The following is a 20,959-nucleotide window of genomic DNA, read 5'->3' as shown; positions in this document are numbered from 1 at the left end:
CAAATTTCTATAAATATTTAATCGACTTTTCTTTTCAATAACAAAAACTTAGTACTGATGAAATAAAGCATCCTTATTGCTTGTACTTTCTAAGGGCTTTTTTTTTTTTTATTATTTTATAAATTGAATTCAAACAATCTTATTGCCCATTCAAAAGCTCATTGTTCCACTTATTTTCAACCAATAAGTTAAAGGTTTGGCAACTGGGTTAGAAAAAGCTAAAGGTCAGTTTGACTATTGATTGATATAATTAAGGGATTAGACTTATATATTTCCGAGCTAATATATTGATAGTTGCATCAAATTATTTCATTCAATACAAAATAACATTATTTTATTTTATAAATAAATGAAATGTTTAAAAATTTTATTAATCCTAATTTGTTCTTATTTTTCTACATGGATCTTTGACTATAAAAACTGAACTTATAAAAGGATCTGCTGAATTATGAGACAACATTATTCTAATATTATATTAAAGTTTAAATTAGAAAATACTTTTAATTAAAGTAATAACAATATATACTATTTTTAAAGTTTTGTTGATGTGTTAATAATTCAGAGATGTAAGCATAAATTTGACATATTGAATAGTGCCAATCTGGAATTCTTTTATACTTCTTATTCTTAATATTGATTTTATACAGTTAACATATTAAGAAATAAAGAAAGTTACGGTTGTAATTTTTTGAATCAAGATATATTCATGTGATAATAATAATAATAAATAACAATAACAATAAATATTATGTTCAATCTATTATTTAATTAAATCTTATATTTGTATACATATACGTACACTTTTTTTGAATAATATAATTATAATGTTTAAAATCCTTAAAAAACATTTATAACTAAAATAATAATAATAATAATAACCCTACCATGTGCAGGTAAATAATTGAGAGTACGATAAAAGCTGAAACGCTTTCACAGGGTCGGTCGAGAGAGGATCTACACTGTTAACTTTCCACATTTTTTTTTTATCTATCTGGTTACTAAATTAGAGGAGGAGGACCCATCTCCGTATTCCACTTTCTCTGGCTGGCTTCGCCTCGCCTCATCAGCGGTGACTCTGATAATGGTCCCAAGGAAAAACCCACTTGTTCTACGCCTAGTCGTATAATTTACCAAAAAAGAATAAATAAAAAGATAAACGGAAAAAATAAGACAAATGTGGAATAAAAAGATGTCCTTATCAACTTTGCCAATTTACCAATAACGACTCTTATCGGTATAATACCCGTCACTATCTCTTACAAATTCCTGAGATACAATTCCATCATAATTATTTACGTTTATATATATATATATATATATTTTCCTTTAATTCAAGTAACTAAAACTTATAACTCAAGAAATATTCATACCATCGTGAATGACATAATTGTTACGTAGCAAAGATTTCTTTGGGAATTAATTACGTAAGCAAAGAAGATAAGATAACGATCTCGAAACTCTGCCGGCAGACATTTTCCATTTCACAGCTCCATCTTAATATGGATAATAATAATAATATAATAAGATAACAGACAATAATAAATACTATTTCTTTTTCTTATAAAATATTTTCCATTCATGGAAAATCACATCATTTTGTTTCTGGATACATTGTCCCAAAAATAAAGATACTTTCGCTTGGTTTATCATCTCAACCGCATGCCTCGCTGAATCACATCACCATTCTAGAGAAGCGTGCCCCCTTCATTCCCTTATTTTTTCTTTTGCTATCTTCTCTTATCACTAAATACCGATTCCCGGGAAACAAATAGAAAACAGATAATATTACTGTATAGCAGTTGGTTCATCACATATTTTCATAAACCAAAAACAAAAAAAAGAAAGAAAAGCAGGAAGAAAAAGAGTTGGTTCGTCACAGTAAATGGACATGGATTCAGCTCAACGTCGGATTCAAGCCATTCACGGCCATCTTCTCGCCGCCAGAGACTGTTCTCCTTCTCACCTCCGTCTCAATCCAACAGCTGGCGAGTTCTTCTCTGGTATCTCTCGCTCTTTCTCTATCCTGCATACAGTAAATACATACATATTTGTATAGCATCATATGTATTTATATTTAAGTTTGACTTTTCTTTGCACTGAAGAAGATCCTCTTTTTTAGGTGATAGAGATTTGTACTCGAATCATTTGTTTTCTTTTTGCCCTTCTTTTTTGTTTCATTGATCGAGACCAAAAAGAATCGCTTTTTTGTTATTCTGTGGGTCTTTGTGTTTGTAATCTTTCTGTCCAAATAAAACAATAGTGCTTTCTGTCAGTTTATGGCTTCTTTACTGGATATTGAAAAGCAGAGATGTTACTTCTGTTCTATCGTGGCAGATTGTACACCGAGGCGGAGTTACTAGTCATTTATGATTTGATTGCTTCTCTTGAAAGTACATAATCAATGATTTATGAATAATGACTGAGATCAGATCCTTTTTTTTATCACCCTTATTGGATGTTTGTATACTTTGCAAAATTTATTTTCTTTAATAGTTTAATTCATTTTTGGACTGTCTTTCGTTCCTTTATCACTTTAATGCGGTTTCACTGGCATAATTACTGATTTCTTTCTTTCTTTCTTTCTTTTTTTGATTGGGCACAACAATTTGATTAGTTGTGGATAATTCTTTTTATTGTCCTTTGTAACTGTCTTTTGTGTCCCGAGAGCCACATGAGTAGATAGGATATGATTCTTGTTGGTGCTTATTCAATTATATTTCCTATGTGAGAATGTCAACCAAGTATGTTGGAAAATTAGGGTGTTATATTTAATGAGAAAGACTGTATATTGGATCATAGGAAACATTTTGTTAATCTAATCAGAAGTTAAATGATTTGGTTTGATGCCTGGGAATCTTTGCTCAATAAGTTTCTTTTAGGCAGCACGGATTATGATATGGGAATAACTAACTCTATTTCTATGAGTCAAGTTTCTTAAATTTTGCAGTAAATGTAACCATGTTTGTAGGAACTAGGGGTACAATCACCCCATCAAGAATTCAGAGAGCTGTTAAGTGTTTTGTTTTTTTTCCTTCTTGTTTTAGAGGTTTTGGAGTAAAGATATGGTTAAATTAGAATTACATCTCCCAATCATATTTTTCTCCTTATTCATGTAGATTGGATGCCATTGATTGGATATTAAGCAGTAGCATCTTGTAATTTTCAGTATGAGGATGGATGTCTTAAGTTAAGTTAAACAATTACCTTGATTTATAATTGAAAAGACAGAGGGAGCCTGGGAGTTGAGATTGGGAAGAATGTCAAAGAATCTGGGGCTTTTAATGTACTTGAAGGGATGAAAGAAGTCTCATATGTTGTAAATTGTATTTGTGGTTTTCTACATACATATTCTTTTACCTGTCATGTTCTGTTGTGTGGATATTCATTAATGTATTTAATACTCACATTGCACTTTGAGCAGAGCAGGGTTACAGTGTTGTGCTTCCAGAGAAATTACAGACAGGAAAATGGAATGTCTACAGGTCAGTGTTCCCCCTTATTCTCTGACTTACTCTGATTCGCTGAAAAACTTATTAATTGTCTTAGAACTTTTTTTTTTCCTTATGGCAGGTCTGCCCGTTCTCCTTTGAGGCTTGTAAGCAGATTTCCTGATCATCCTGACATTGGTACATTGCATGATAATTTTGCGTAAGAATTCTTTATCTGCTTGACTTGAATGTGCTTGAAGTTCCTTAGGTTCCAGGAGAACTTTGTCTGTTCTATGCGGAGCATTTGGTTACCCCTGCTTGTGAAACTAAATGAGGTTTCTTCAACTTTGTCTCTGTAGGCGGTCAGTTGATACTTTCCGGGATTACAAATATTTGGGTACACGAATTCGGGTTGATGGAACAGTTGGAGAGTGAGTCCTCTATGTTCTAAAAGAAGCTCACAATCCATTGTCGGGATCACATTATGCATTTGAACTTGTTTATTCTAGGTATAAATGGATGACATATGGAGAGGCGGGTACTGCACGAACAGCTATAGGTTCTGGCCTAATGCATCATGGAATACCGAAGGTATTCAACTGTACTTTTGTTAAGTAATAACCTTTTTGATATTGCTTAGATAGAGATACATATTTACCACATGCTGATATCTAACTGGCATTTTCAGCTCTGTCCTTCCTGACATCTGAATTCTATTGGTTGGTTTGACAGGGATCTTCTGTTGGATTATATTTTATCAACAGGCCAGAATGGCTCATCGTTGATCATGCCTGCTCAGCGTACTCTTATATATCAGTTCCTTTATACGACACTCTTGGTCTGTCTATGGTCAAGCCATTACATTCACTTGATCTTGCCTGCTCCTGTGGATCTTATGTTAATTGTTGTTTTCTCTGCAGGTCCAGATGCTGTCAAGTTTATCGTTAATCATGCTGATGTACAAGCTATATTTTGCGTACCCCAGACTTTGACTCCTGTGAGTTAAATTGCATCTCCTTCTTAGGTGGCCTTAAAACATAATCTTGTCTCACTCTTCCATGTTGATATTTCAAGAGACCTTCATATTATTTACATAGTTTAACCTTGCTGCCTCTTAGATCCTTCTAATGCACAAGAATAACAGCTCAATGTTTTCTAGTTAGTACTATGCACTCACGCACTATTCATTAAGTAAATAATCATTGCTCATATACTACTTTATTGCTAATTATTTTCATATTTTACCTTTTCCATTTCTTCAATTATTTTATTTTCATAATGCGATTCTGCAATATCAATTGGTGTCTTTCTTGGATTTGCAGTTGCTGAGCTTCTTGTCTGAAATTTCATCCGTACGTCTGATTGTGGTATGAAATCCCAATTGATCTTTTGCAACTTGGATCTTTAAATAGATAAATAATATTTCGATTGGATGTGCCATAAGCACACCCAAGTTTTTTCCAGACTGTTTTTATTTGCTTCTCCTGTTAAACAGGTTGTTGGAGGAATGGATGATCAAATGCCATCTCTTCCATCATCAACTGGAGTTCAGGTTGTAACATATTCAAAACTACTTAGTCAGGTAATTGCATATCCCTTCTTGTCACGATGTCCTTGATTATTTCTTGTTAGATGAATGTGATAGTGTTTATGGCTAAACAATCACTACAAGATATCAGAGTGTGTATGTGTTCTCTATCTCTATGTTTATGCATCTCTGGAAAATCCCATAAAACAGCATGTATAATTTCCTTTCTGAAGATGCCTGCTAGACAGGCACATAAGATGAATCTTGTCCTGTTGGTGGCTATAAGAAAGGATGCTTGGCCAGAGCACATGTTTAGTTGATCCCAATGGGAGTTAACACAGCTCAAGTTATGTTGTTGTTGATTGTTTTTATTATATATCATTCTTATTGTTTGTTTGTGTTGTTTCATTATTAGCACAACTCCTATCTCATGTGAATGGTTTCTTTCTAGGGCCACAGTAATCTTCAGCCTTTTTGCCCTCCAAAACCTGAAGATGTTGCTACAATTTGCTATACAAGTGGTACAACAGGAACACCAAAGGTATGACTGCACCATGAATTTCAACTTTCTGATTTTGAAGCTGGAGATATTTGTACAGTTGATTTCTCTGCTTTTTGCCACTAAAACGCAATATTGCTGATAAATTCTGACAAGGGAGCTGCATTGACCCATGGAAACCTGATTGCAAATGTTGCTGGGGCCACACTTGCTACTAAATTCTACCCATCAGATATGTGAGTAATACTAGCTTCTTCTACTGCACTGGAATATTGCTTGAGGTGCCAACTTAACTCTTTTCTTGAATGATTTACTTGTGATTTTGCCAGTTACATATCATATCTGCCTCTTGCACACATTTATGAAAGGGCAAATCAGGTCTTGACAGTATATTATGGAGTTGCTGTTGGATTCTATCAGGGGGTAAGATTTTCAACTACACTTATTTGCATATTACATGTTTTGACCTTCATGTTGGTGCAATGCTATACAGCTGCTTTGCATTCACTCTATGCTTGGTAGTGAAAAGAAGCATTTTGTCACCGGACACCTTTTTCATACTGGCCACCTAAAAATTAAATTATGTTCTCAAGTACCCATTCTAATGAAAATTATCTAGCATATGCATTATAAATATTGATGAAGCAAGAAGTGATTACACAATATGATCACTTTTGTTTTGATAGATAAGGTTTGATTGCAGTTACTGTGAGCGTTAAATACTATATGTACCTATTTATGCAGGATAATCTGAAACTCATGGATGATATGGCTGCTCTAAGACCCACCATCTTCTGCAGTGTTCCTCGGTTATATAATAGAATATATGCTGGGTAAAGTCACTTTCAGTTGCTGTTTAGTTGACCTATTTTGTCGCATCTATTGTTTTTTGTGTTATATGTGAATCAAAAACCTCTGCTTGCAGTATCACTAATGCCGTGAAGACATCTGGTGGACTACGGGAGAGGTTATTTAATGCTGCATACAATGCTAAGAAGCAAGCAATTCTGAATGGTAGAGAGCAATACTTTATAAGGGTTTTGTTGCTTTTATATAGTGAGCTTTTCCTCTTATATTCAAGAATTTTATTACTATGCTAAGTTACACTACGATTTGCTGTAGGTGATAGCAATATTTTGAAAGATATAAAATTAAGTAGAGTTCTTATGAGGATAAGCATTCCAGATTTATGAATTTATGGCCAAAGGGGCGAAGCAAAATAATATTTACTTGTCTCTTAAGGTTGAGATAAAGCAGTAGAAAGATCCCTGTTCGGGAAGATTTTTGTACTCGAAACAACGGAGTTAACTATGCAAGGAAACCATCTAATTTGCAAGTGTTTGTGTATCTTACAGTTGACTGGGCTAGAATATTAAACTTATTCTAAGGTTCACATTATATTAGGTTTTGTATCTTCAAAACTCCTGGCATGAAACCCATTGGGTAGATTATGTGGAAAAGCACATGAAGACCACTGTGGCATGCTAGATTTAAACTCTTGATTACTTTGTCAAGGAAAAGTCATTCTATATTTGTGAACCTCAATCTAAAAAGTTTGAACTTCTTTTAAGGGCTCTATAATATAATTTATGTCCACTGTGAACAACATGGGGGCTGTAACCTCCACAATGGTCAAAATCTCCTCCCCATATACCCAGGAAAAAGAAAGAAAGGAAACTTGGTTCAAGCTGGATTCTATTCTGTATTCATTACCTAGGCAGTATGGAAACTTTGTTTAAGGTTGAGGCACTAAGACATGGAGAAGTCATACCTCAAACCTTCAGGCATACATTCCCTGGAGTAGCTTTAAGTTCATTAAGAAGAGGTGGAGCTCAAGTGTTGTAATTTTAGCAGTAGATGTTATCAATGTCCATAATTCTATTTTCTGTTCAGATGTTATGACTATATTTGCAGGCAGGAGTCCTTCTCCAATGTGGGACAGATTGGTATTCGATAAGATAAAGGCGAAACTTGGTGGACGAGTTCGTTTCATTGCGTCTGGTGCTTCACCCTTGTCTCCTGATGTCATGGAGTTCTTGAAGATGTAAGCTGATTGATATATCAAATGTTATTGCGATGCATCTTATCTTTTCTTGTTTGATTTTGGGGATAATGTCCGTTCTGCTTGACAGTTGCTTTGGTGGGCGTGTAAGTGAAGGATATGGAATGACCGAGACTTCTTGTGTTATAAGTGCTATGGAAGAAGGTGACAACCTAACTGGACATGTTGGCTCTCCTAATCCAGCCTGCGGTGAGTTGTGGAATTTTACATGATCAACAAGTTTGTTTTTTTGTTTTCCAGTTATTCTAGCAATGTTCTTCTTATAGTTACCAATAAGGTTAATATAATATCTCTTCAGAAATAAAGCTTGTAGATGTTCCAGAAATGAGCTACACATCTGACGATCAGCCATATCCTCGTGGTGAAATCTGTGTGAGGGGCCCCATTGTATTTCAAGGATATCATAAAGATGAAGCACAGACGTACTGGCCCTACCTTAACCTGGTCTGTTGCTACTGAGTCGGTCATGTACAAAGCAAGTCTCCTAATGTAATGATGTCTTGCAGGAGAGATGTAATTGATGAAGATGGATGGCTTCATACTGGAGATATCGGATTATGGTTACCTGAAGGTCGTCTGAAGATCATTGATAGGTGAAATTATGTCTCTAAAGCAAGTCTTAAAATTAATTATGATTAATTCGAGACCCTGTGCATTTAATCATATATACCTTAAGTATTTGATATTTGCTATATTTTGAGCCATTTAATTTAGCTTTGGCTTTTTGAAAAACATGTTCAATTTCACTGGCTTTTACTTACTGTGTACGCCATTATCAAGTATCCTTTGAGTAAAATATTTCTTAATATTGTTTTTCCTTGCAGTCAAAAAGTAAGAATTAAGATCCAAAAAAATTATGGTAATTATGGAAGCTTAGGTGCCTTTCTTGTTTAGTATGAATTTGTGGAGAAGGTTCTGTTTACTATTTCAGGATGTTTTTGGTTGGAGCCTAGGGGTATGTGTGGTGTCAGCATTTTAATAGTAACACTAGTGAATTGATGCAGAAAGAAGAACATTTTTAAGCTGGCGCAAGGAGAGTACATAGCTCCAGAGAAAATTGAGAATGTATATGCTAAATGCAGATTCATTGCCCAGTGCTTTGTGTATGGTATGCGGATGATTTTTCAATTTGTTTTATTTTTTCTCTCTCTCTCTAGTCTATACTCTATCAGCTACTCTTTGTCTCTCTGTTGGTAGGGGATAGCCTGAATTCTGCTTTGGTAGCCATCGTCGCGGTCGACCAAGATACACTGAAAGCATGGGCTGCTTCTGAAGGCATTAAGGTGGGATCTTTTTTTGGAAAATCTGAATCTGATGGGGAAAACTAGAATTGTTGACATCTTGACTTGCTGCCAGTGGCACTCATATTTGCATTTACTTCATCAAAGAGAAATTCAAACTTTGAACTTTTTTGTTCCACCGCACATATTTAGTGTTCTTATCCTGGTGAAAGTGTCGGATATATGGGGGTTTCATCTTGATATTCTGCTTAGGAATGGGCTTCTTTGTTCTTAATTGGAACAAGAACCAGGATGATTTCAGAAAAATGGCATGCTGACGTAATGCCCCTTATTGAAAATACTTTTAGTATGCATTGTATGAACACATGATTTTTCTCTGATTGTATCATTTCAGGGAATCACTTGCTGTAAAGCTACAATGTTTTTTAATATCTCCCTCTCTCTCCCTTCTTTTAACTATGCTGTAGCAAAGTTAAGATGCATGGTTGATGCATCTAGGGAATGTGTTAATTTATGTAATGATATATACTAACTGTTCTCTGACAATGTATGAGCAGTATGAAAATCTGGGGCAACTATGCAATGATCCAAGAGCAAGGGCTGCTGTGCTTGCAGACATGGATGCTGTTGGAAGAGAAGCTAAGGTAATATATTGAATGAAATTCTATGGCAATCAATTGTAGCTATTCCCTTGGATCTTCATCTTAAACCGTTCGTTGATTGTCAAAATTCCTGGCAGCTACGAGGTTTCGAATTTGCAAAAGCTGTGACTCTGGTGCTGGAACCATTTACAATGGAAAATGGTCTGCTGACTCCAACATTTAAGGCAAGTCTTCATTGAAATACCTGTAGGCCGAATAAAATTTAACTTTGCATCTTCTTACTGTGTCTATTTACTCTCAGATTAAGAGACCACAAGCAAAGGCATACTTTCAGAACACGATATCAAAAATGTATGAAGAGCTGGCTACGTCCGATCCCTCCCCGAAACTGTAGTTGTAAAGTTGAGAACTAAAGCATAGATTTGTAGAATCAGGGGCCAAGTATTTCTCAGCACTCTTCACACGACAATAAAGATAAAGATTTCTATATGAGAAGCAGCGGAAAAAGGCCTGGTGTTGTCCTCTTTGTTGAAGCATTCCGCATCACGATCCCTGTTGGGTTTTTCACTCTAAAACAGACAGTCATATACGAAAAACTGATTATTTTTGTATAATCGTACCTCCAGTCGTCGAGGTCCATACACACGTATAATTTTGTTTTCAGAAAAAATAAATAGGAGAAAAGGCCATTGCCGTGCGAGAATGCTTTGCCATTGATCATTCTTTCCATCTGTTCTTGAAGCAGACATGTAATTCACTTTTGGGCATCAAATCAAATGTTACAATGTATCAATTTTGAGTATCATTTGAATTCAGTTTAAAGGAGCATCTTCCTCATCTCGATCTTGTATTACGATTTATTTTCTGGAGATGCTCTTATTTAATTCATTATATTTGTATATCAAGACGTTCCAAATAGAAATGACGAATTGCCAGTCTGTCTGTCCAGCAACTAGAAGCAAGGCCAAGCTCTGTACAGTGGCTTTGATTTTCAGATAGGCGTTGTTAGGTACAAGGTTGGTTCACAGAACTTTCGCAGGACAGCAGCACCTGCCAATGTTCCTCTATTGTTCGCTCTTTGGGAAGTCATCCTATACGATCATATTCACCATTCCTTGAAAAATTAGTCAATTTAATAAATAAATTATATTTTAAATTTTAAATGCGTTTTTCCCTTTTCTTACACGTACACATAAAACGTGTATTGTGATATTATTTGACAGTTATTTAATAATTAACATGTAATATGTCTATTTATAATTTTTTGAGAATTTCTATATAAATAATAATAATAATAATAATATTTCTACCTGAGATGATCCCCACTTGGTTAATCGACTAAGTGGGACACACAGCAAACGTGTCGTTGCAGCAGGCAAAAAGATGTATGAATGTATGTATGTATGTATGTATGTATGTGATTCCCAACTAATATTTTAGTTGGTGGAGGCTTGCTCAATTCTCACTCCTAATTGTCTTCATTTTGCACATCATCTATCATTAGGTCAAAAAACTGATGTGAATTAAAATAATTCTGCATCTTTTTAAATTTCATCAAAACACAAAGTATCAGACTTTGGAATATTGCTGTCTAAGCAGACAACCTATCCAACAAAACCCACAAATCTTAGAATACGCAATATAATTTACTTATCAAATCATTAATATAAAAACCAATTAATTAAAATATTAGTATGAAAAAAATAAAAACTAAATTAACGTCTTGTTGTCATTTCTTAATTTAAGATAATTTAATTGTTATTTATTTTATGTTGCAACTCACAGTCATCGACCTTAATGAAATAAAAGGAGTAACGTACTCTTTATTACTAACATAAACTATATAGGAAGTAAAAATACGTTATGCTCTTATTGTAAAATAATTTAATAACATTAACGGTAGGTCCAAACTACATTCCTACGTTGTAATCGACATTCTGCGTCTACGCGACACGGTAACTTTCCGTTTTTACACGTGGACCAGAATCCAACAATTACCTTCCAGATCTCGCATACAACTTACTGCACACGAATATGCCCCCAACGCCTCTCTATGGCAGCAAAAGCTTGAGAAAATAATTTTCGTTTTCTGTGTGTCAAAAAATACTTAAACGCAAAGAAAACGTAAAGACATTAACTCAAAGTCGCATACGGTTCTACACCATAGTCATACCTTCTTCTTCTTCTTTTTTTCTTTCTAAAATCTGAATTTCAGTTCATTTCAATTCTGCGTTTTGTTCAAGAGAGTAATTCTTTAGTATTAAGAGCGACTGTGGTTTTATCTTTCTGAAAAAAAAATTTATGTTTTATTAATAGCTGATTCTCAAATGCTGGATAGCTTTTTAGTTTGTTTAATTATTGGATTCGGTCACAATTAGGGTTTGTTAGTGGAAGTTATAATGTTATCGAACCATCTAAATAACGGGATCGAGACGGCAAAGCTGGTGTGGTCTCGGATTCCACATTCGGAGGAAGGTGTTGGTCTATTGACTAGTAGCGGTGCGAGCAGTGCCGAGAGTCTTGATTATGAAGTTATTGAAAATTATGCTTATAGAGAAGAGCAGGTTTACTTTTTATTTATTTTATTGTTTCTAACTTCTTTAATCTTTTCTTTTTCAATATTTTATTATGTTTTCAGTTATTTATTTGTGATGCTTGTGATGTCCAGGCGCAGAGAGGGAAGCTTTATATTGGATATTATGTGGCTGTTAAGTGGTTATTTGCTTTGCTAATTGGCATTGGTATGTTATATTAGAAATATATATCAAAAAACTGTCCTCTATTTGTTGCAATTACTTGTTTGTTGTGCAGTTCTTTTCCATATCTTGCATTAATTATTTTCAGTTATAGAACTTAAACAGAAGATAGTTAAAGGAGAAATTTGATGCAAATTTGGCGTGGGGCTACTACTAGGACTAGTTCACTTTAAAATGCACTGTTTGAGTTTGTAGGTTTCAGAGAACATTGTCTGGACTTATAAAACTTGTAAGTCGTCTTGGTATGGCGTTCTCGTACTGCTTGTTTCTGGGATTTAAACCAATGGAGTATAGTCTCCAACAAGACTTCTGCCTATGGCTAAGAATGATCTAAGCCACTTGTCAGCCATAAATGAAACACCACTGAATTAGATAATAAATGAGCTAAGCCCAAGCTAGCTAAAGGTCAGGTCAGCTCATTTTCAGCTTTTATTCTGCCCCACAACAGTGGTAGGATTTTTAGGCTGTGAAAAGTTAGGCATTGTATTATGTAATTCTGAAAAATGTAGGGATGGTGAGTTGCAATGGGTCGAACTGGTCTCTTATAATTGAATCTCTTGGATCTTTGTTAACAAAGTTAGGTCTGATGCATACTGTCAATTGCTTTCACTGGAGAGTTCTTACAAATTTAGAGTTCAAACATTATTTAGTCGTCTATCTGATATACAAATTTTCTTATATATTGCTTTCAGGTACTGGATTAGCTGCAGTTTTCATTAACTTATCTGTTGAGAACTTCGCTGGATGGAAATTTTCGCTTACTTTTTCGATAATACAGAAGTCATATTTTGCCGGCTTTGTATTATATGTATTGTTCAACCTGGCTTTAGTTTATTCATCTGTATATATCATCACACAATTTGCACCTGCAGCAGCAGGATCTGGTATTCCTGAAATTAAGGGTTATCTGAATGGTGAGCTGCAAACTGAATCTATATATCCTAGTATTACTAATCAGTGAGTTGTTTCAGTTCTCATCGATAGAGGTGCTGATTTTCATTAAATGTGTAGGGATCGATATTCCTGGTATTCTACTATTCAGAACCTTGGTTGGAAAGGTCTAATGGCACTCTCATAGTAAATTTCATCATAAAGATTTCAATTTCTTGCATTTTCGATCTTTATTGTTCTTTTTTAAATATTGATAGATATTTGGAAGCATTGGTTCTGTGGGAGGTGGTCTTGCTTTAGGAAAAGAAGGTCCTCTTGTTCATACTGGGGCTTGTATTGCTTCATTGCTTGGACAAGTAAGAACTTACTGCTCGAAGTTTACTCTGTTGCGGAATCATAATCAGATCTCTGCAACTTTTTAGTGTTTGCTCCAACAAGCTAAGTACTTTTTTGTTGTTTCTTAAAAAAAATTAGGGTGGATCCACCAAATATCATTTAAGTTCGAGGTGGCTACAAGTTTTCAAGAGTGATCGCGATCGCCGTGATCTTGTAAGTAACTTGTGCAATCTGTGTACGCAGAAGCTTGAACTTTTTGCATTTGAATTTGTTTGCTTGTTATTAGATTTCTTTTGTTGTACACCTTTAGAAGTTATTTATTATATTCTGAGGAAGCATTCCAACTTGGATGCCATCTTTCGATTCCATGATCATGTGCTGAAGTTTAATATAATCTCTTGTTTTCCTGAGAATAGAGGTGATGAGCCTCTTTGTAGTGCTCAATTTTCATTTATCTGATATTTTGAAAAGGTAACCTGTGGGTGTGCAGCTGGAGTTGCTGCTGCTTTTAGAGCTCCAGTTGGTGGTGTTTTGTTTGCATTGGAAGAGGTTACATCCTGGTAAGACAACAATTACTCTTGAATATATATAGTTACCATATGCTTTTGCCACAGGTACCAAAGAAAGGAAAAAAGAACTGCAATTAATGTTGGATGGCATCAAATTTTAAGTGTGCAGCCATTTCATGTGCATTTATATGTTACTGTCAGTGTTATATGCATTCACATATTTGGCTTAAATTTTGACAGTGTGATCAGTCTACCTTTGTCACAGTTGGATTCTTACTATTATGGTTTCATCTTACATTCACATCTAATTTCTTTGGAAGGTGGAGGAGCCAACTTATGTGGCGTGTCTTTTTTACTTCCGCTATTGTGGCTGTGGTTGTGCGTACTGCAATGGGGTGGTGTAAGAGTGGGAATTGTGGGCATTTTGGTTCAGGTGGCTTCGTAATATGGGACATATCAGAGTTGAGAACTAGACTTCTCTCTCTCTCTCTCTCTCTCTCTCTCTCTCTCTCCCTTCCTTACCATGTAGGAAGCTTTTTACTGGTTTTCTAAATCCTATCTTTTATTATTTTTTTCTGGACAGTGGTCAAGAGGACTACTCTTTCGCAGAGTTACTTCCAATGGCAGTGATTGGGGTGATTGGTGGTCTACTTGGTGAGTAACCATACCTTAACATTTATGCTTTCTTCTTTTTTTTGTTAAAAAAAGAAAAAAACTAAATTGCTTATTGGTTAATTTCTCATTTAATACCTTAACATTTATGCTTTCTTCTTTTTTTTGTTAAAAAAAGAAAAAAACTAAATTGCTTATTGGTTAATTTCTCATTTATTTAATTTCAGGGGCCTTATTTAACCAACTGACACTATATATAACTCAGTGGCGCCGAAATTATTTACATAAGAAAGGAAACCGAGTTAAGGTAAAATTTTAGGATAATTATGGAAACCTTCAATATTTTTTCTTCTGCATGTGCTTATGTTGGTCCTTAGTTGATGCACGGTTGTCTAACATTTCACTTTTAGTACTCTTAACTGTAATTGTAATATTGCCACAGATTATTGAAGCATGCCTCATCTCTGTGATTACATCAGCTATTTCTTTTGGACTGCCACTTTTAAGAAAATGCAGTCCATGTCCTGAAAAAGATGCTGACATTGAGTGCCCAAGGCCTCCGGGAATGTATGGAAATTATGTAAATGTAAGATCTAGCCTTAGATTCTTGCTTATTTTTCTTTCTTTTTGGTGGTAAATCTTGTTGTCATACTTGTTTCAAAAAATCTCTTGATCATGTTGCTCAAGTGCTATAATTGTTGACAGCTTTGACACAGCATGGTATACTTTCTGGATATAGCTTGAGTAAATTTACTTCTGATTTATGACATTTGCAGTTTTATTGTGGCACGAATAAGGAATACAACGATCTTGCTACAATTTTCTTTAATACTCAGGTTATTTGAAGGCCTTCTTCGTGCTTTACATTCAAGTTTCCCATGTCATCTTTTGGTTTCTCTTCTAATGCAATTATAACTGCTGTTATAGGATGATGCAATAAGGAATCTGTTCAGTGCAAAGACGATCCATGAATACAGTGCCCAGAGTTTGTTGACATTTCTGGTAGTACATCTTTCATCTTAAATTTCAAATTAGAAGACTATTATAGTCGTGATTTTTGTTAAATTGGTGCATTCAATTCTCAAGGTCCCTGCTGTTCTGTTCCATTTGATTTTAATTCCAAATTTGAAAATGAAAGATACATTCATTCTCCGGTCGCTATATAAATGCAGAAGCTAACTGCCAGAACACCTTTCTGGAAAAATTTATGCAAATGAAATGTTTTCATTTTAGATTGGTGGAAGATGTAATATCTCCCCATGGAAGGCTCAATAATGTAAAGATTATGCTCTGAGTTGTACTCGTACAATTATAGCAGCAACCAGGGATCTGTTGTTAGTTTCCTATTTATTGTAATTGTATGCGCACACTGGCCGACACTTGTATATAAATATGACACCGTTTCTTGACTGAGCAGCCCCTCTCCATAAGGGTTAAGGTTCAGCAGCCTACCAATTTATGTGAGTCAATTATTACTGCTAACTATTAGTTATTGATGCCAATCCAATTTCTTTTCCATTATCCATGTTCCTATTTCCAGTCATTTATTTGTAAGTTTTTGGCCTTAGTTCTTATGTTATTCAGCTTTTTCTCAATGTTGATAATAATGGTAACTAAGGATGGTTTGTTGCTAACATCTAATATTATGACCATAGCCACCATATATTAGGCAGTGATTAATATATCTTTTCTTTAAAGTTTATAACATACCATTTAATGAATATTTGTGTCGTTCTTTATTATATTTGCAGGTAATGTTTTATACCTTAGCAGTGGTGACATTTGGTGCTGCAATTCCTGCTGGTCAGTTTGTTCCTGGAATAATGATAGGGTCAACATATGGACGCCTTGTTGGAATGTTTGTTGTTAAATTCTACAACAAGCCCAACATTGAGGAGGGAACGTGAGTCTCTTGATTTGGTTCTGTGAAGTATATAAAATTGGTTTCATTTAGTACTCATTTTTGGCACCATCAGAAGTATTGGTTTCATTTTGTTGAGTGAATAATGATGAAAAGTTTGTTGCAGTGGTTTGAAGCTCTTATTTGATTATCCAATTCTGAAACTTAAATTATCTTCCTTTGTGTTTTGTTATTTTCCTTGCTTAATACTGTTGGCTATGAGACCTTGGTCTTCTACCTACAAAGAACTGCTGCTTGTATGCATTCTTCATTCTGAAGGGTGCTGTATCCATTCTGGTCTGTTTATAGATATGCTTTGTTGGGTGCTGCTTCTTTCCTTGGAGGTTCAATGCGGATGACAGTCTCTTTATGTGTCATCATGGTTGAGATCACAAACAACTTGAAACTCTTACCTCTAATCATGCTTGTTCTTCTTATATCAAAGGTATTCTTTTGAAATCAATGCTTTGCTTGTTTATTGAAGGACGCTCCGTGAATTTATTTTTCTTTTCTCACTGCAGGCTGTTGGTGATGCTTTTAATGAAGGTCTATATGAAGTACAGGCCAGATTAAGAGGCATTCCTTTACTGGAATCTAAACCTAAGTACCAGATGAGAACAATGACAGCAAGGGAAGCTTGTGGAAATCAAAAGGTTATTTTCATTCAAGTGCTTCTCATTATTTTCTACCTTTCTCAGGTTTTCTATTTCAGATACCATCACGAATGTGTAAACATACATCTACATGACATACTGTGTATACTGTGACTGGCTAACTACTAACCTGGCTCGTCGAAAATAGAACACTCCAAGCTAAAATTTGGCTCTTGTTAGATCCTGGTGATTTTTGCCAAACTGATTTGAAAGGAAGCTTTACCAACCTGAGATATTTTTCAGTTTAATTGGCAGTTGCATGTGTTTTTTCCCCTTTCCAAAAGCCTGTTATGCAAATTGGAAAAGCTTGAATTAGCTCCACTATATGGAGGGAGATACCATAACCAGCAATGGAGATGTAGTTTAAAAGACAGAAAAAAGATGAGAGGCAGATTGAACTTCACTTGAAGCCATTACATGGCCTTGGTTGGCTTACTCTTTTCCTTTTGGAAAAACGTACTGGGAAAGCAAGAACTCTTAACTCACTTTAGAAAAAAGTTTGGTTTTGGCGTTCCTTGTGCCTATCCATGCTAGTCATGGCTAGGGCATAATTGTCAAAGGCGCGCCTGAGGCGAGAGGCGCACAAGGCGCAAGCCTAGGCGACTTCACTAAGGTGCTCGCCTTTGTGCGCCTCGGACTTAAGGCGAGGCGTGCCTTTGTAATATTTTGACTTTTATTTGTTTTTTTTTTATTTTAAGACATACAATGATTTCAGCCCTTCATCATAGAGTTAATATAGAATATGTAGGCTTACCCGCACTTAATTATCTCTAAAAAAAAATTTGAAAAAATGGAAGAAAGAAGATTAGGGCAAAAAGACATTGATCAAGAAAAAGAAGAGAAGAATTGCCTAGAAGGGTAGGAGTAGGACCAAGACCATAATTATAGACTTATAATAAATTAGTAATGGAAGATGCTTTAGGATTTCTACTATTCTAGGACTTCTAGTTATTTTATAAGAGTATATTTTACTTTTAGTTATTTATAAGACTATATTTTACTTTTATCATCTCTTTTGAACATGCCTTTTTGTTGTTTGTTAAATGTCTCTTGAACATGATTGTCATTATCTTTTTATTTCTTTTCTTTGGTTGTGTGTTATGTTTTTTATTTTATGCATGGGTTGTGTTATAAGTCCTAGTTTTATTTTATTTTTATCTTTTGTGCCTCACTTCTGTCAGGCGCACGCCTCGCCTTGCTCCTTGTGCCTGAGGTTGTGTTATAAGCCCTTATTGCCTTGGTGCGCCTTTCGCCTTTAACAACTATGGGCTAGGCTAATGCTCTTCCATTCTTTCCTCTGTTTTTCCGCTGGATTTTCTCTTCAATTCATTGATTCTTTGATTTTCCATCTTTTCAAGGTTGTCTCCTTTCCTCGTGTTGCAAAAGTTGCAGATGTGGTTTCTATTTTGCGAAGCAATAAACACAATGGTTTTCCTGTAAGCTTTACTTCCATCTTTGTCATCTTTTTTGTACTTGGGATTCCTAAAATATATGCTAATAGTTTACCACATGTAGGTGATTGATCACACAAGAAATGGAGAAACACTGGTAATTGGGCTTATGCTTCGCAGGTAAAACTCTTAAATCTGCTTTTAATTCATCGCATTCTACTTGTTAGAATTGGAGGCAATGCGTTGTATTAGTTAAACAAACTAATTTTAGCTTTTTATGACAGTCATTTGCTAGTGCTCCTTCAGTCTAAGGTGGATTTTCAACATAGTCCTTTGCCCTGTGATCCAAGAGGTGGATCCAGGTCAATCAGGTAAAAAGAGGCTTCATCATGGTTATTCCTTTTGATTCTGTTGTTTCTTCTATTTTAAGTTTCGCTTGCTCAAGATAGTGGATTTTGTTTATCAGGCACAATTTCAGTGAATTTGTGAAACCAGTTTCTAGTAAAGGAATTTGTATAGAGGATATTCATCTAAGTTCAGATGACTTGGAAATGTACATAGATCTTGCCCCATTTCTGAATCCTTCGCCATATGTTGTCCCGGAGGATATGTCCTTAACAAAGGTGAATGACTTTTTCTGTTGTTCTCAGGTATCATGTTGTATGTGTGGTTTTTGCTTCTCCCATTTTATATGATGAATGATGCGTTATTCCGATGACCCAGGTATATAATATTTTCCGCCAACTAGGGCTAAGGCATATATTTGTTGTCCCCCGTGCTTCTCGTGTGATTGGCTTGATTACAAGAAAGGATTTGCTTATTGAGGTATGTCAACATTATCCTTGTACTTATTTCCAACTCAGGGGATTGGTTAATCATTGTTCTCTGATGGTTTGTTGTAGGATCATGAGGATTCAGCTAATATGGAGCTTCAATCAACTAGTGTAAGGTCTCTATGCTACTTTACTCGTTTAATTTGTTAGCTTTAGTTTTGATGAATCAGAGAAGTCCTTAATACTACTTGGGACAAGTTATTTCTTTACCTGGCCACCACCATGATTCTTATAAATGTGGATAATGATCATTGTTCTTTTAGAGGCTCCTGGACTAAGTTCACATTGATGCCATCTATCTTGTTCCAGTGTACTTAGTCCCGTAGCACTATTTAGTCATGATAGCATTAGATGTTTGAAATGGCAGAAACATGAAAAACTGTTCCTTTGGTCCATGAATTGGTTTTTTATTTAAACTTCTTATGGTGGCAGAACTCATCATCAAGATAAAAGAATGTTCACTAGGAATACGGATGTGGAACGCCCCCTTCTCAATGGTCTTCTGGTCCAAGATCATGTGCCTGATTGAAATCAATGTCCAATTTTTCCTCTTTGGATCACATTCGGGAATGTGGCTAATGCTGCCGACCGATGCGTTTGAAGACCAATTCTTTTTGCTTCATCCAATTCTTCCCATAATATCCATATCATCTGGAGTTTCGTTTCCATAAATCATCATTATTTGTTGCTCCTCTTTCAAGCAGGGGTTCAACCGCACTCATCTAATTTTTTGTAATGTGAAGAACATGCAAATTATAGAAAATGGGAACTTGGTGGAATAGTCTTGTCAGAATGGAGAATAGTGGGAGAATGTTGCAACTGCGCAGACAGTGGTGGTGGTGCATTGTAAAGAGAGTAATTTCTTTGGTTTAATGTATCCAATGAAAAGATATTATACATTTGGTAAATCTGAACATGTAATTAAGGTAGTGGAAGGTTGCATTTTCTTGAAGTAAGAGTCCTGTAATTATGTCAAGCTTTGCAAATTATTTTAACACACTGTTTACATGGACAGGAGGTTCTAAAATCGCCAATAAGTTTTTCCTTTTACCCCCTTATTTTTGCAAGACATACTTTTAAGTTTAAAATAGTCCTCCAGAATATTGATTATATTTAAGCTGTTTGTTCTGAGAAAACCTAAATAAATTGAATTTCAATTATCTTGGGATTGTAAAGTTCTTAAGAGGATATCAGAAAACAAAATCCTTTTTCTTGTAGTTTATCGTTTTACGCATGCACTTGAATAAGTTTGCACTTAGAATGATTCTCTATATTGGTTATTGAAATTAATTAATGGAAATTAATCAATTAGTCATTTATTCGTGTTTAGTTTATAATAAAAAAATATATATATATATATATATATATATATATATATAAACCGTTACTGTTATTTATAGTTATACCTATTGTTTTAATTTGAAAATCAGAACTGGAACATAAATTTAGTGAATAATAAATTAAATATATAAATAAAGATTTAGCAATCAATCTCAATATCTTTAAAATTATAAATTATTTCCTTTCTTTCAATATTATAGTTAATTAATATGTAGATTTAATTATGTAAATTAGTATTAAAAGTAAAAGTTAGACATCATTGTAATTTCTGTGACAAAAGATATGTACCATGTATATATATGAGATGGCTACAAATTGTCCCTTGTTAGATTTCCGATAAGGATAATGTATCTGTATTATTTATTTGGGGCTGCCGT

At 34.8% G+C, this 20,959-nt stretch overlaps 2 protein-coding genes across 3 annotated transcripts; both read left to right on the top strand.

Annotated features, from left to right (window-relative positions):
* Positions 1 to 1,692: 1,692 nt before the first annotated feature.
* On the top strand, positions 1,693 to 10,012 carry LOC8259099 (long chain acyl-CoA synthetase 6, peroxisomal; the record flags this gene model as incomplete). The annotated part of the gene is given in 23 exon segments (NM_001323689.1): positions 1,693 to 2,000; positions 3,422 to 3,482; positions 3,571 to 3,648; positions 3,788 to 3,859; positions 3,938 to 4,019; positions 4,161 to 4,266; positions 4,349 to 4,425; positions 4,751 to 4,795; positions 4,924 to 5,010; positions 5,408 to 5,497; positions 5,612 to 5,691; positions 5,785 to 5,878; positions 6,200 to 6,288; positions 6,381 to 6,469; positions 7,370 to 7,499; positions 7,588 to 7,706; positions 7,816 to 7,939; positions 8,024 to 8,110; positions 8,522 to 8,625; positions 8,715 to 8,800; positions 9,316 to 9,402; positions 9,498 to 9,584; positions 9,662 to 10,012. Coding segments are annotated over 23 exon segments (2,085 nt in total). The 3' UTR covers positions 9,755 to 10,012.
* Positions 10,013 to 11,397: 1,385 nt separating this feature from the next.
* On the top strand, positions 11,398 to 20,193 carry LOC8259100 (chloride channel protein CLC-d). Of its 2 annotated transcripts, none has more exons than XM_048379571.1 (23): positions 11,398 to 11,924; positions 12,029 to 12,101; positions 12,809 to 13,030; positions 13,128 to 13,174; positions 13,265 to 13,363; positions 13,482 to 13,556; positions 13,815 to 13,903; positions 14,173 to 14,313; positions 14,436 to 14,506; positions 14,692 to 14,771; positions 14,907 to 15,050; positions 15,241 to 15,300; positions 15,392 to 15,466; positions 16,216 to 16,367; positions 16,674 to 16,809; positions 16,886 to 17,017; positions 18,376 to 18,453; positions 18,533 to 18,588; positions 18,693 to 18,779; positions 18,875 to 19,031; positions 19,132 to 19,233; positions 19,311 to 19,352; positions 19,674 to 20,193. In XM_048379571.1, exons 1-23 carry the CDS (start codon positions 11,760 to 11,762, stop codon positions 19,689 to 19,691), a joined length of 2,301 nt encoding a protein of 766 aa, XP_048235528.1. In that variant the 5' UTR covers positions 11,398 to 11,759; the 3' UTR covers positions 19,692 to 20,193. The 2 variants fall into 2 exon arrangements, with proteins under 2 accessions (XP_048235528.1, XP_002517213.2); XM_002517167.4 differs by having other exon boundaries at positions 19,311 to 19,357.
* Positions 20,194 to 20,959: the final 766 nt, after the last annotated feature.

The sequence above is a fragment of the Ricinus communis genome, chromosome 9 (genome assembly GCF_019578655.1).
Source record: "Ricinus communis isolate WT05 ecotype wild-type chromosome 9, ASM1957865v1, whole genome shotgun sequence".
Classification (NCBI taxonomy): domain Eukaryota; kingdom Viridiplantae; phylum Streptophyta; class Magnoliopsida; order Malpighiales; family Euphorbiaceae; genus Ricinus; species Ricinus communis.
The sequence above is the reverse complement of the archived record's forward strand: the minus strand, read 5'-3'. Positions and strand labels throughout refer to the sequence as shown.

What these genes read in the sequence shown, in the direction of transcription:
- LOC8259100 (XM_002517167.4), top strand. Translation starts at nt 11,760, where the DNA reads ATGTTATCGAACCATCTAAATAACGGGATCGAGACGGCAAAGCTGGTG. An exon ending in TGTATGGAAATTATGTAAAT is followed by an intron (nt 15,051 to 15,240) that starts GTAAGATCTAGC and finishes TGACATTTGCAG; the next exon opens with TTTTATTGTGGCACGAATAA. An exon ending in AGGATATGTCCTTAACAAAG is followed by an intron (nt 19,032 to 19,131) that starts GTGAATGACTTT and finishes CCGATGACCCAG; the next exon opens with GTATATAATATTTTCCGCCA.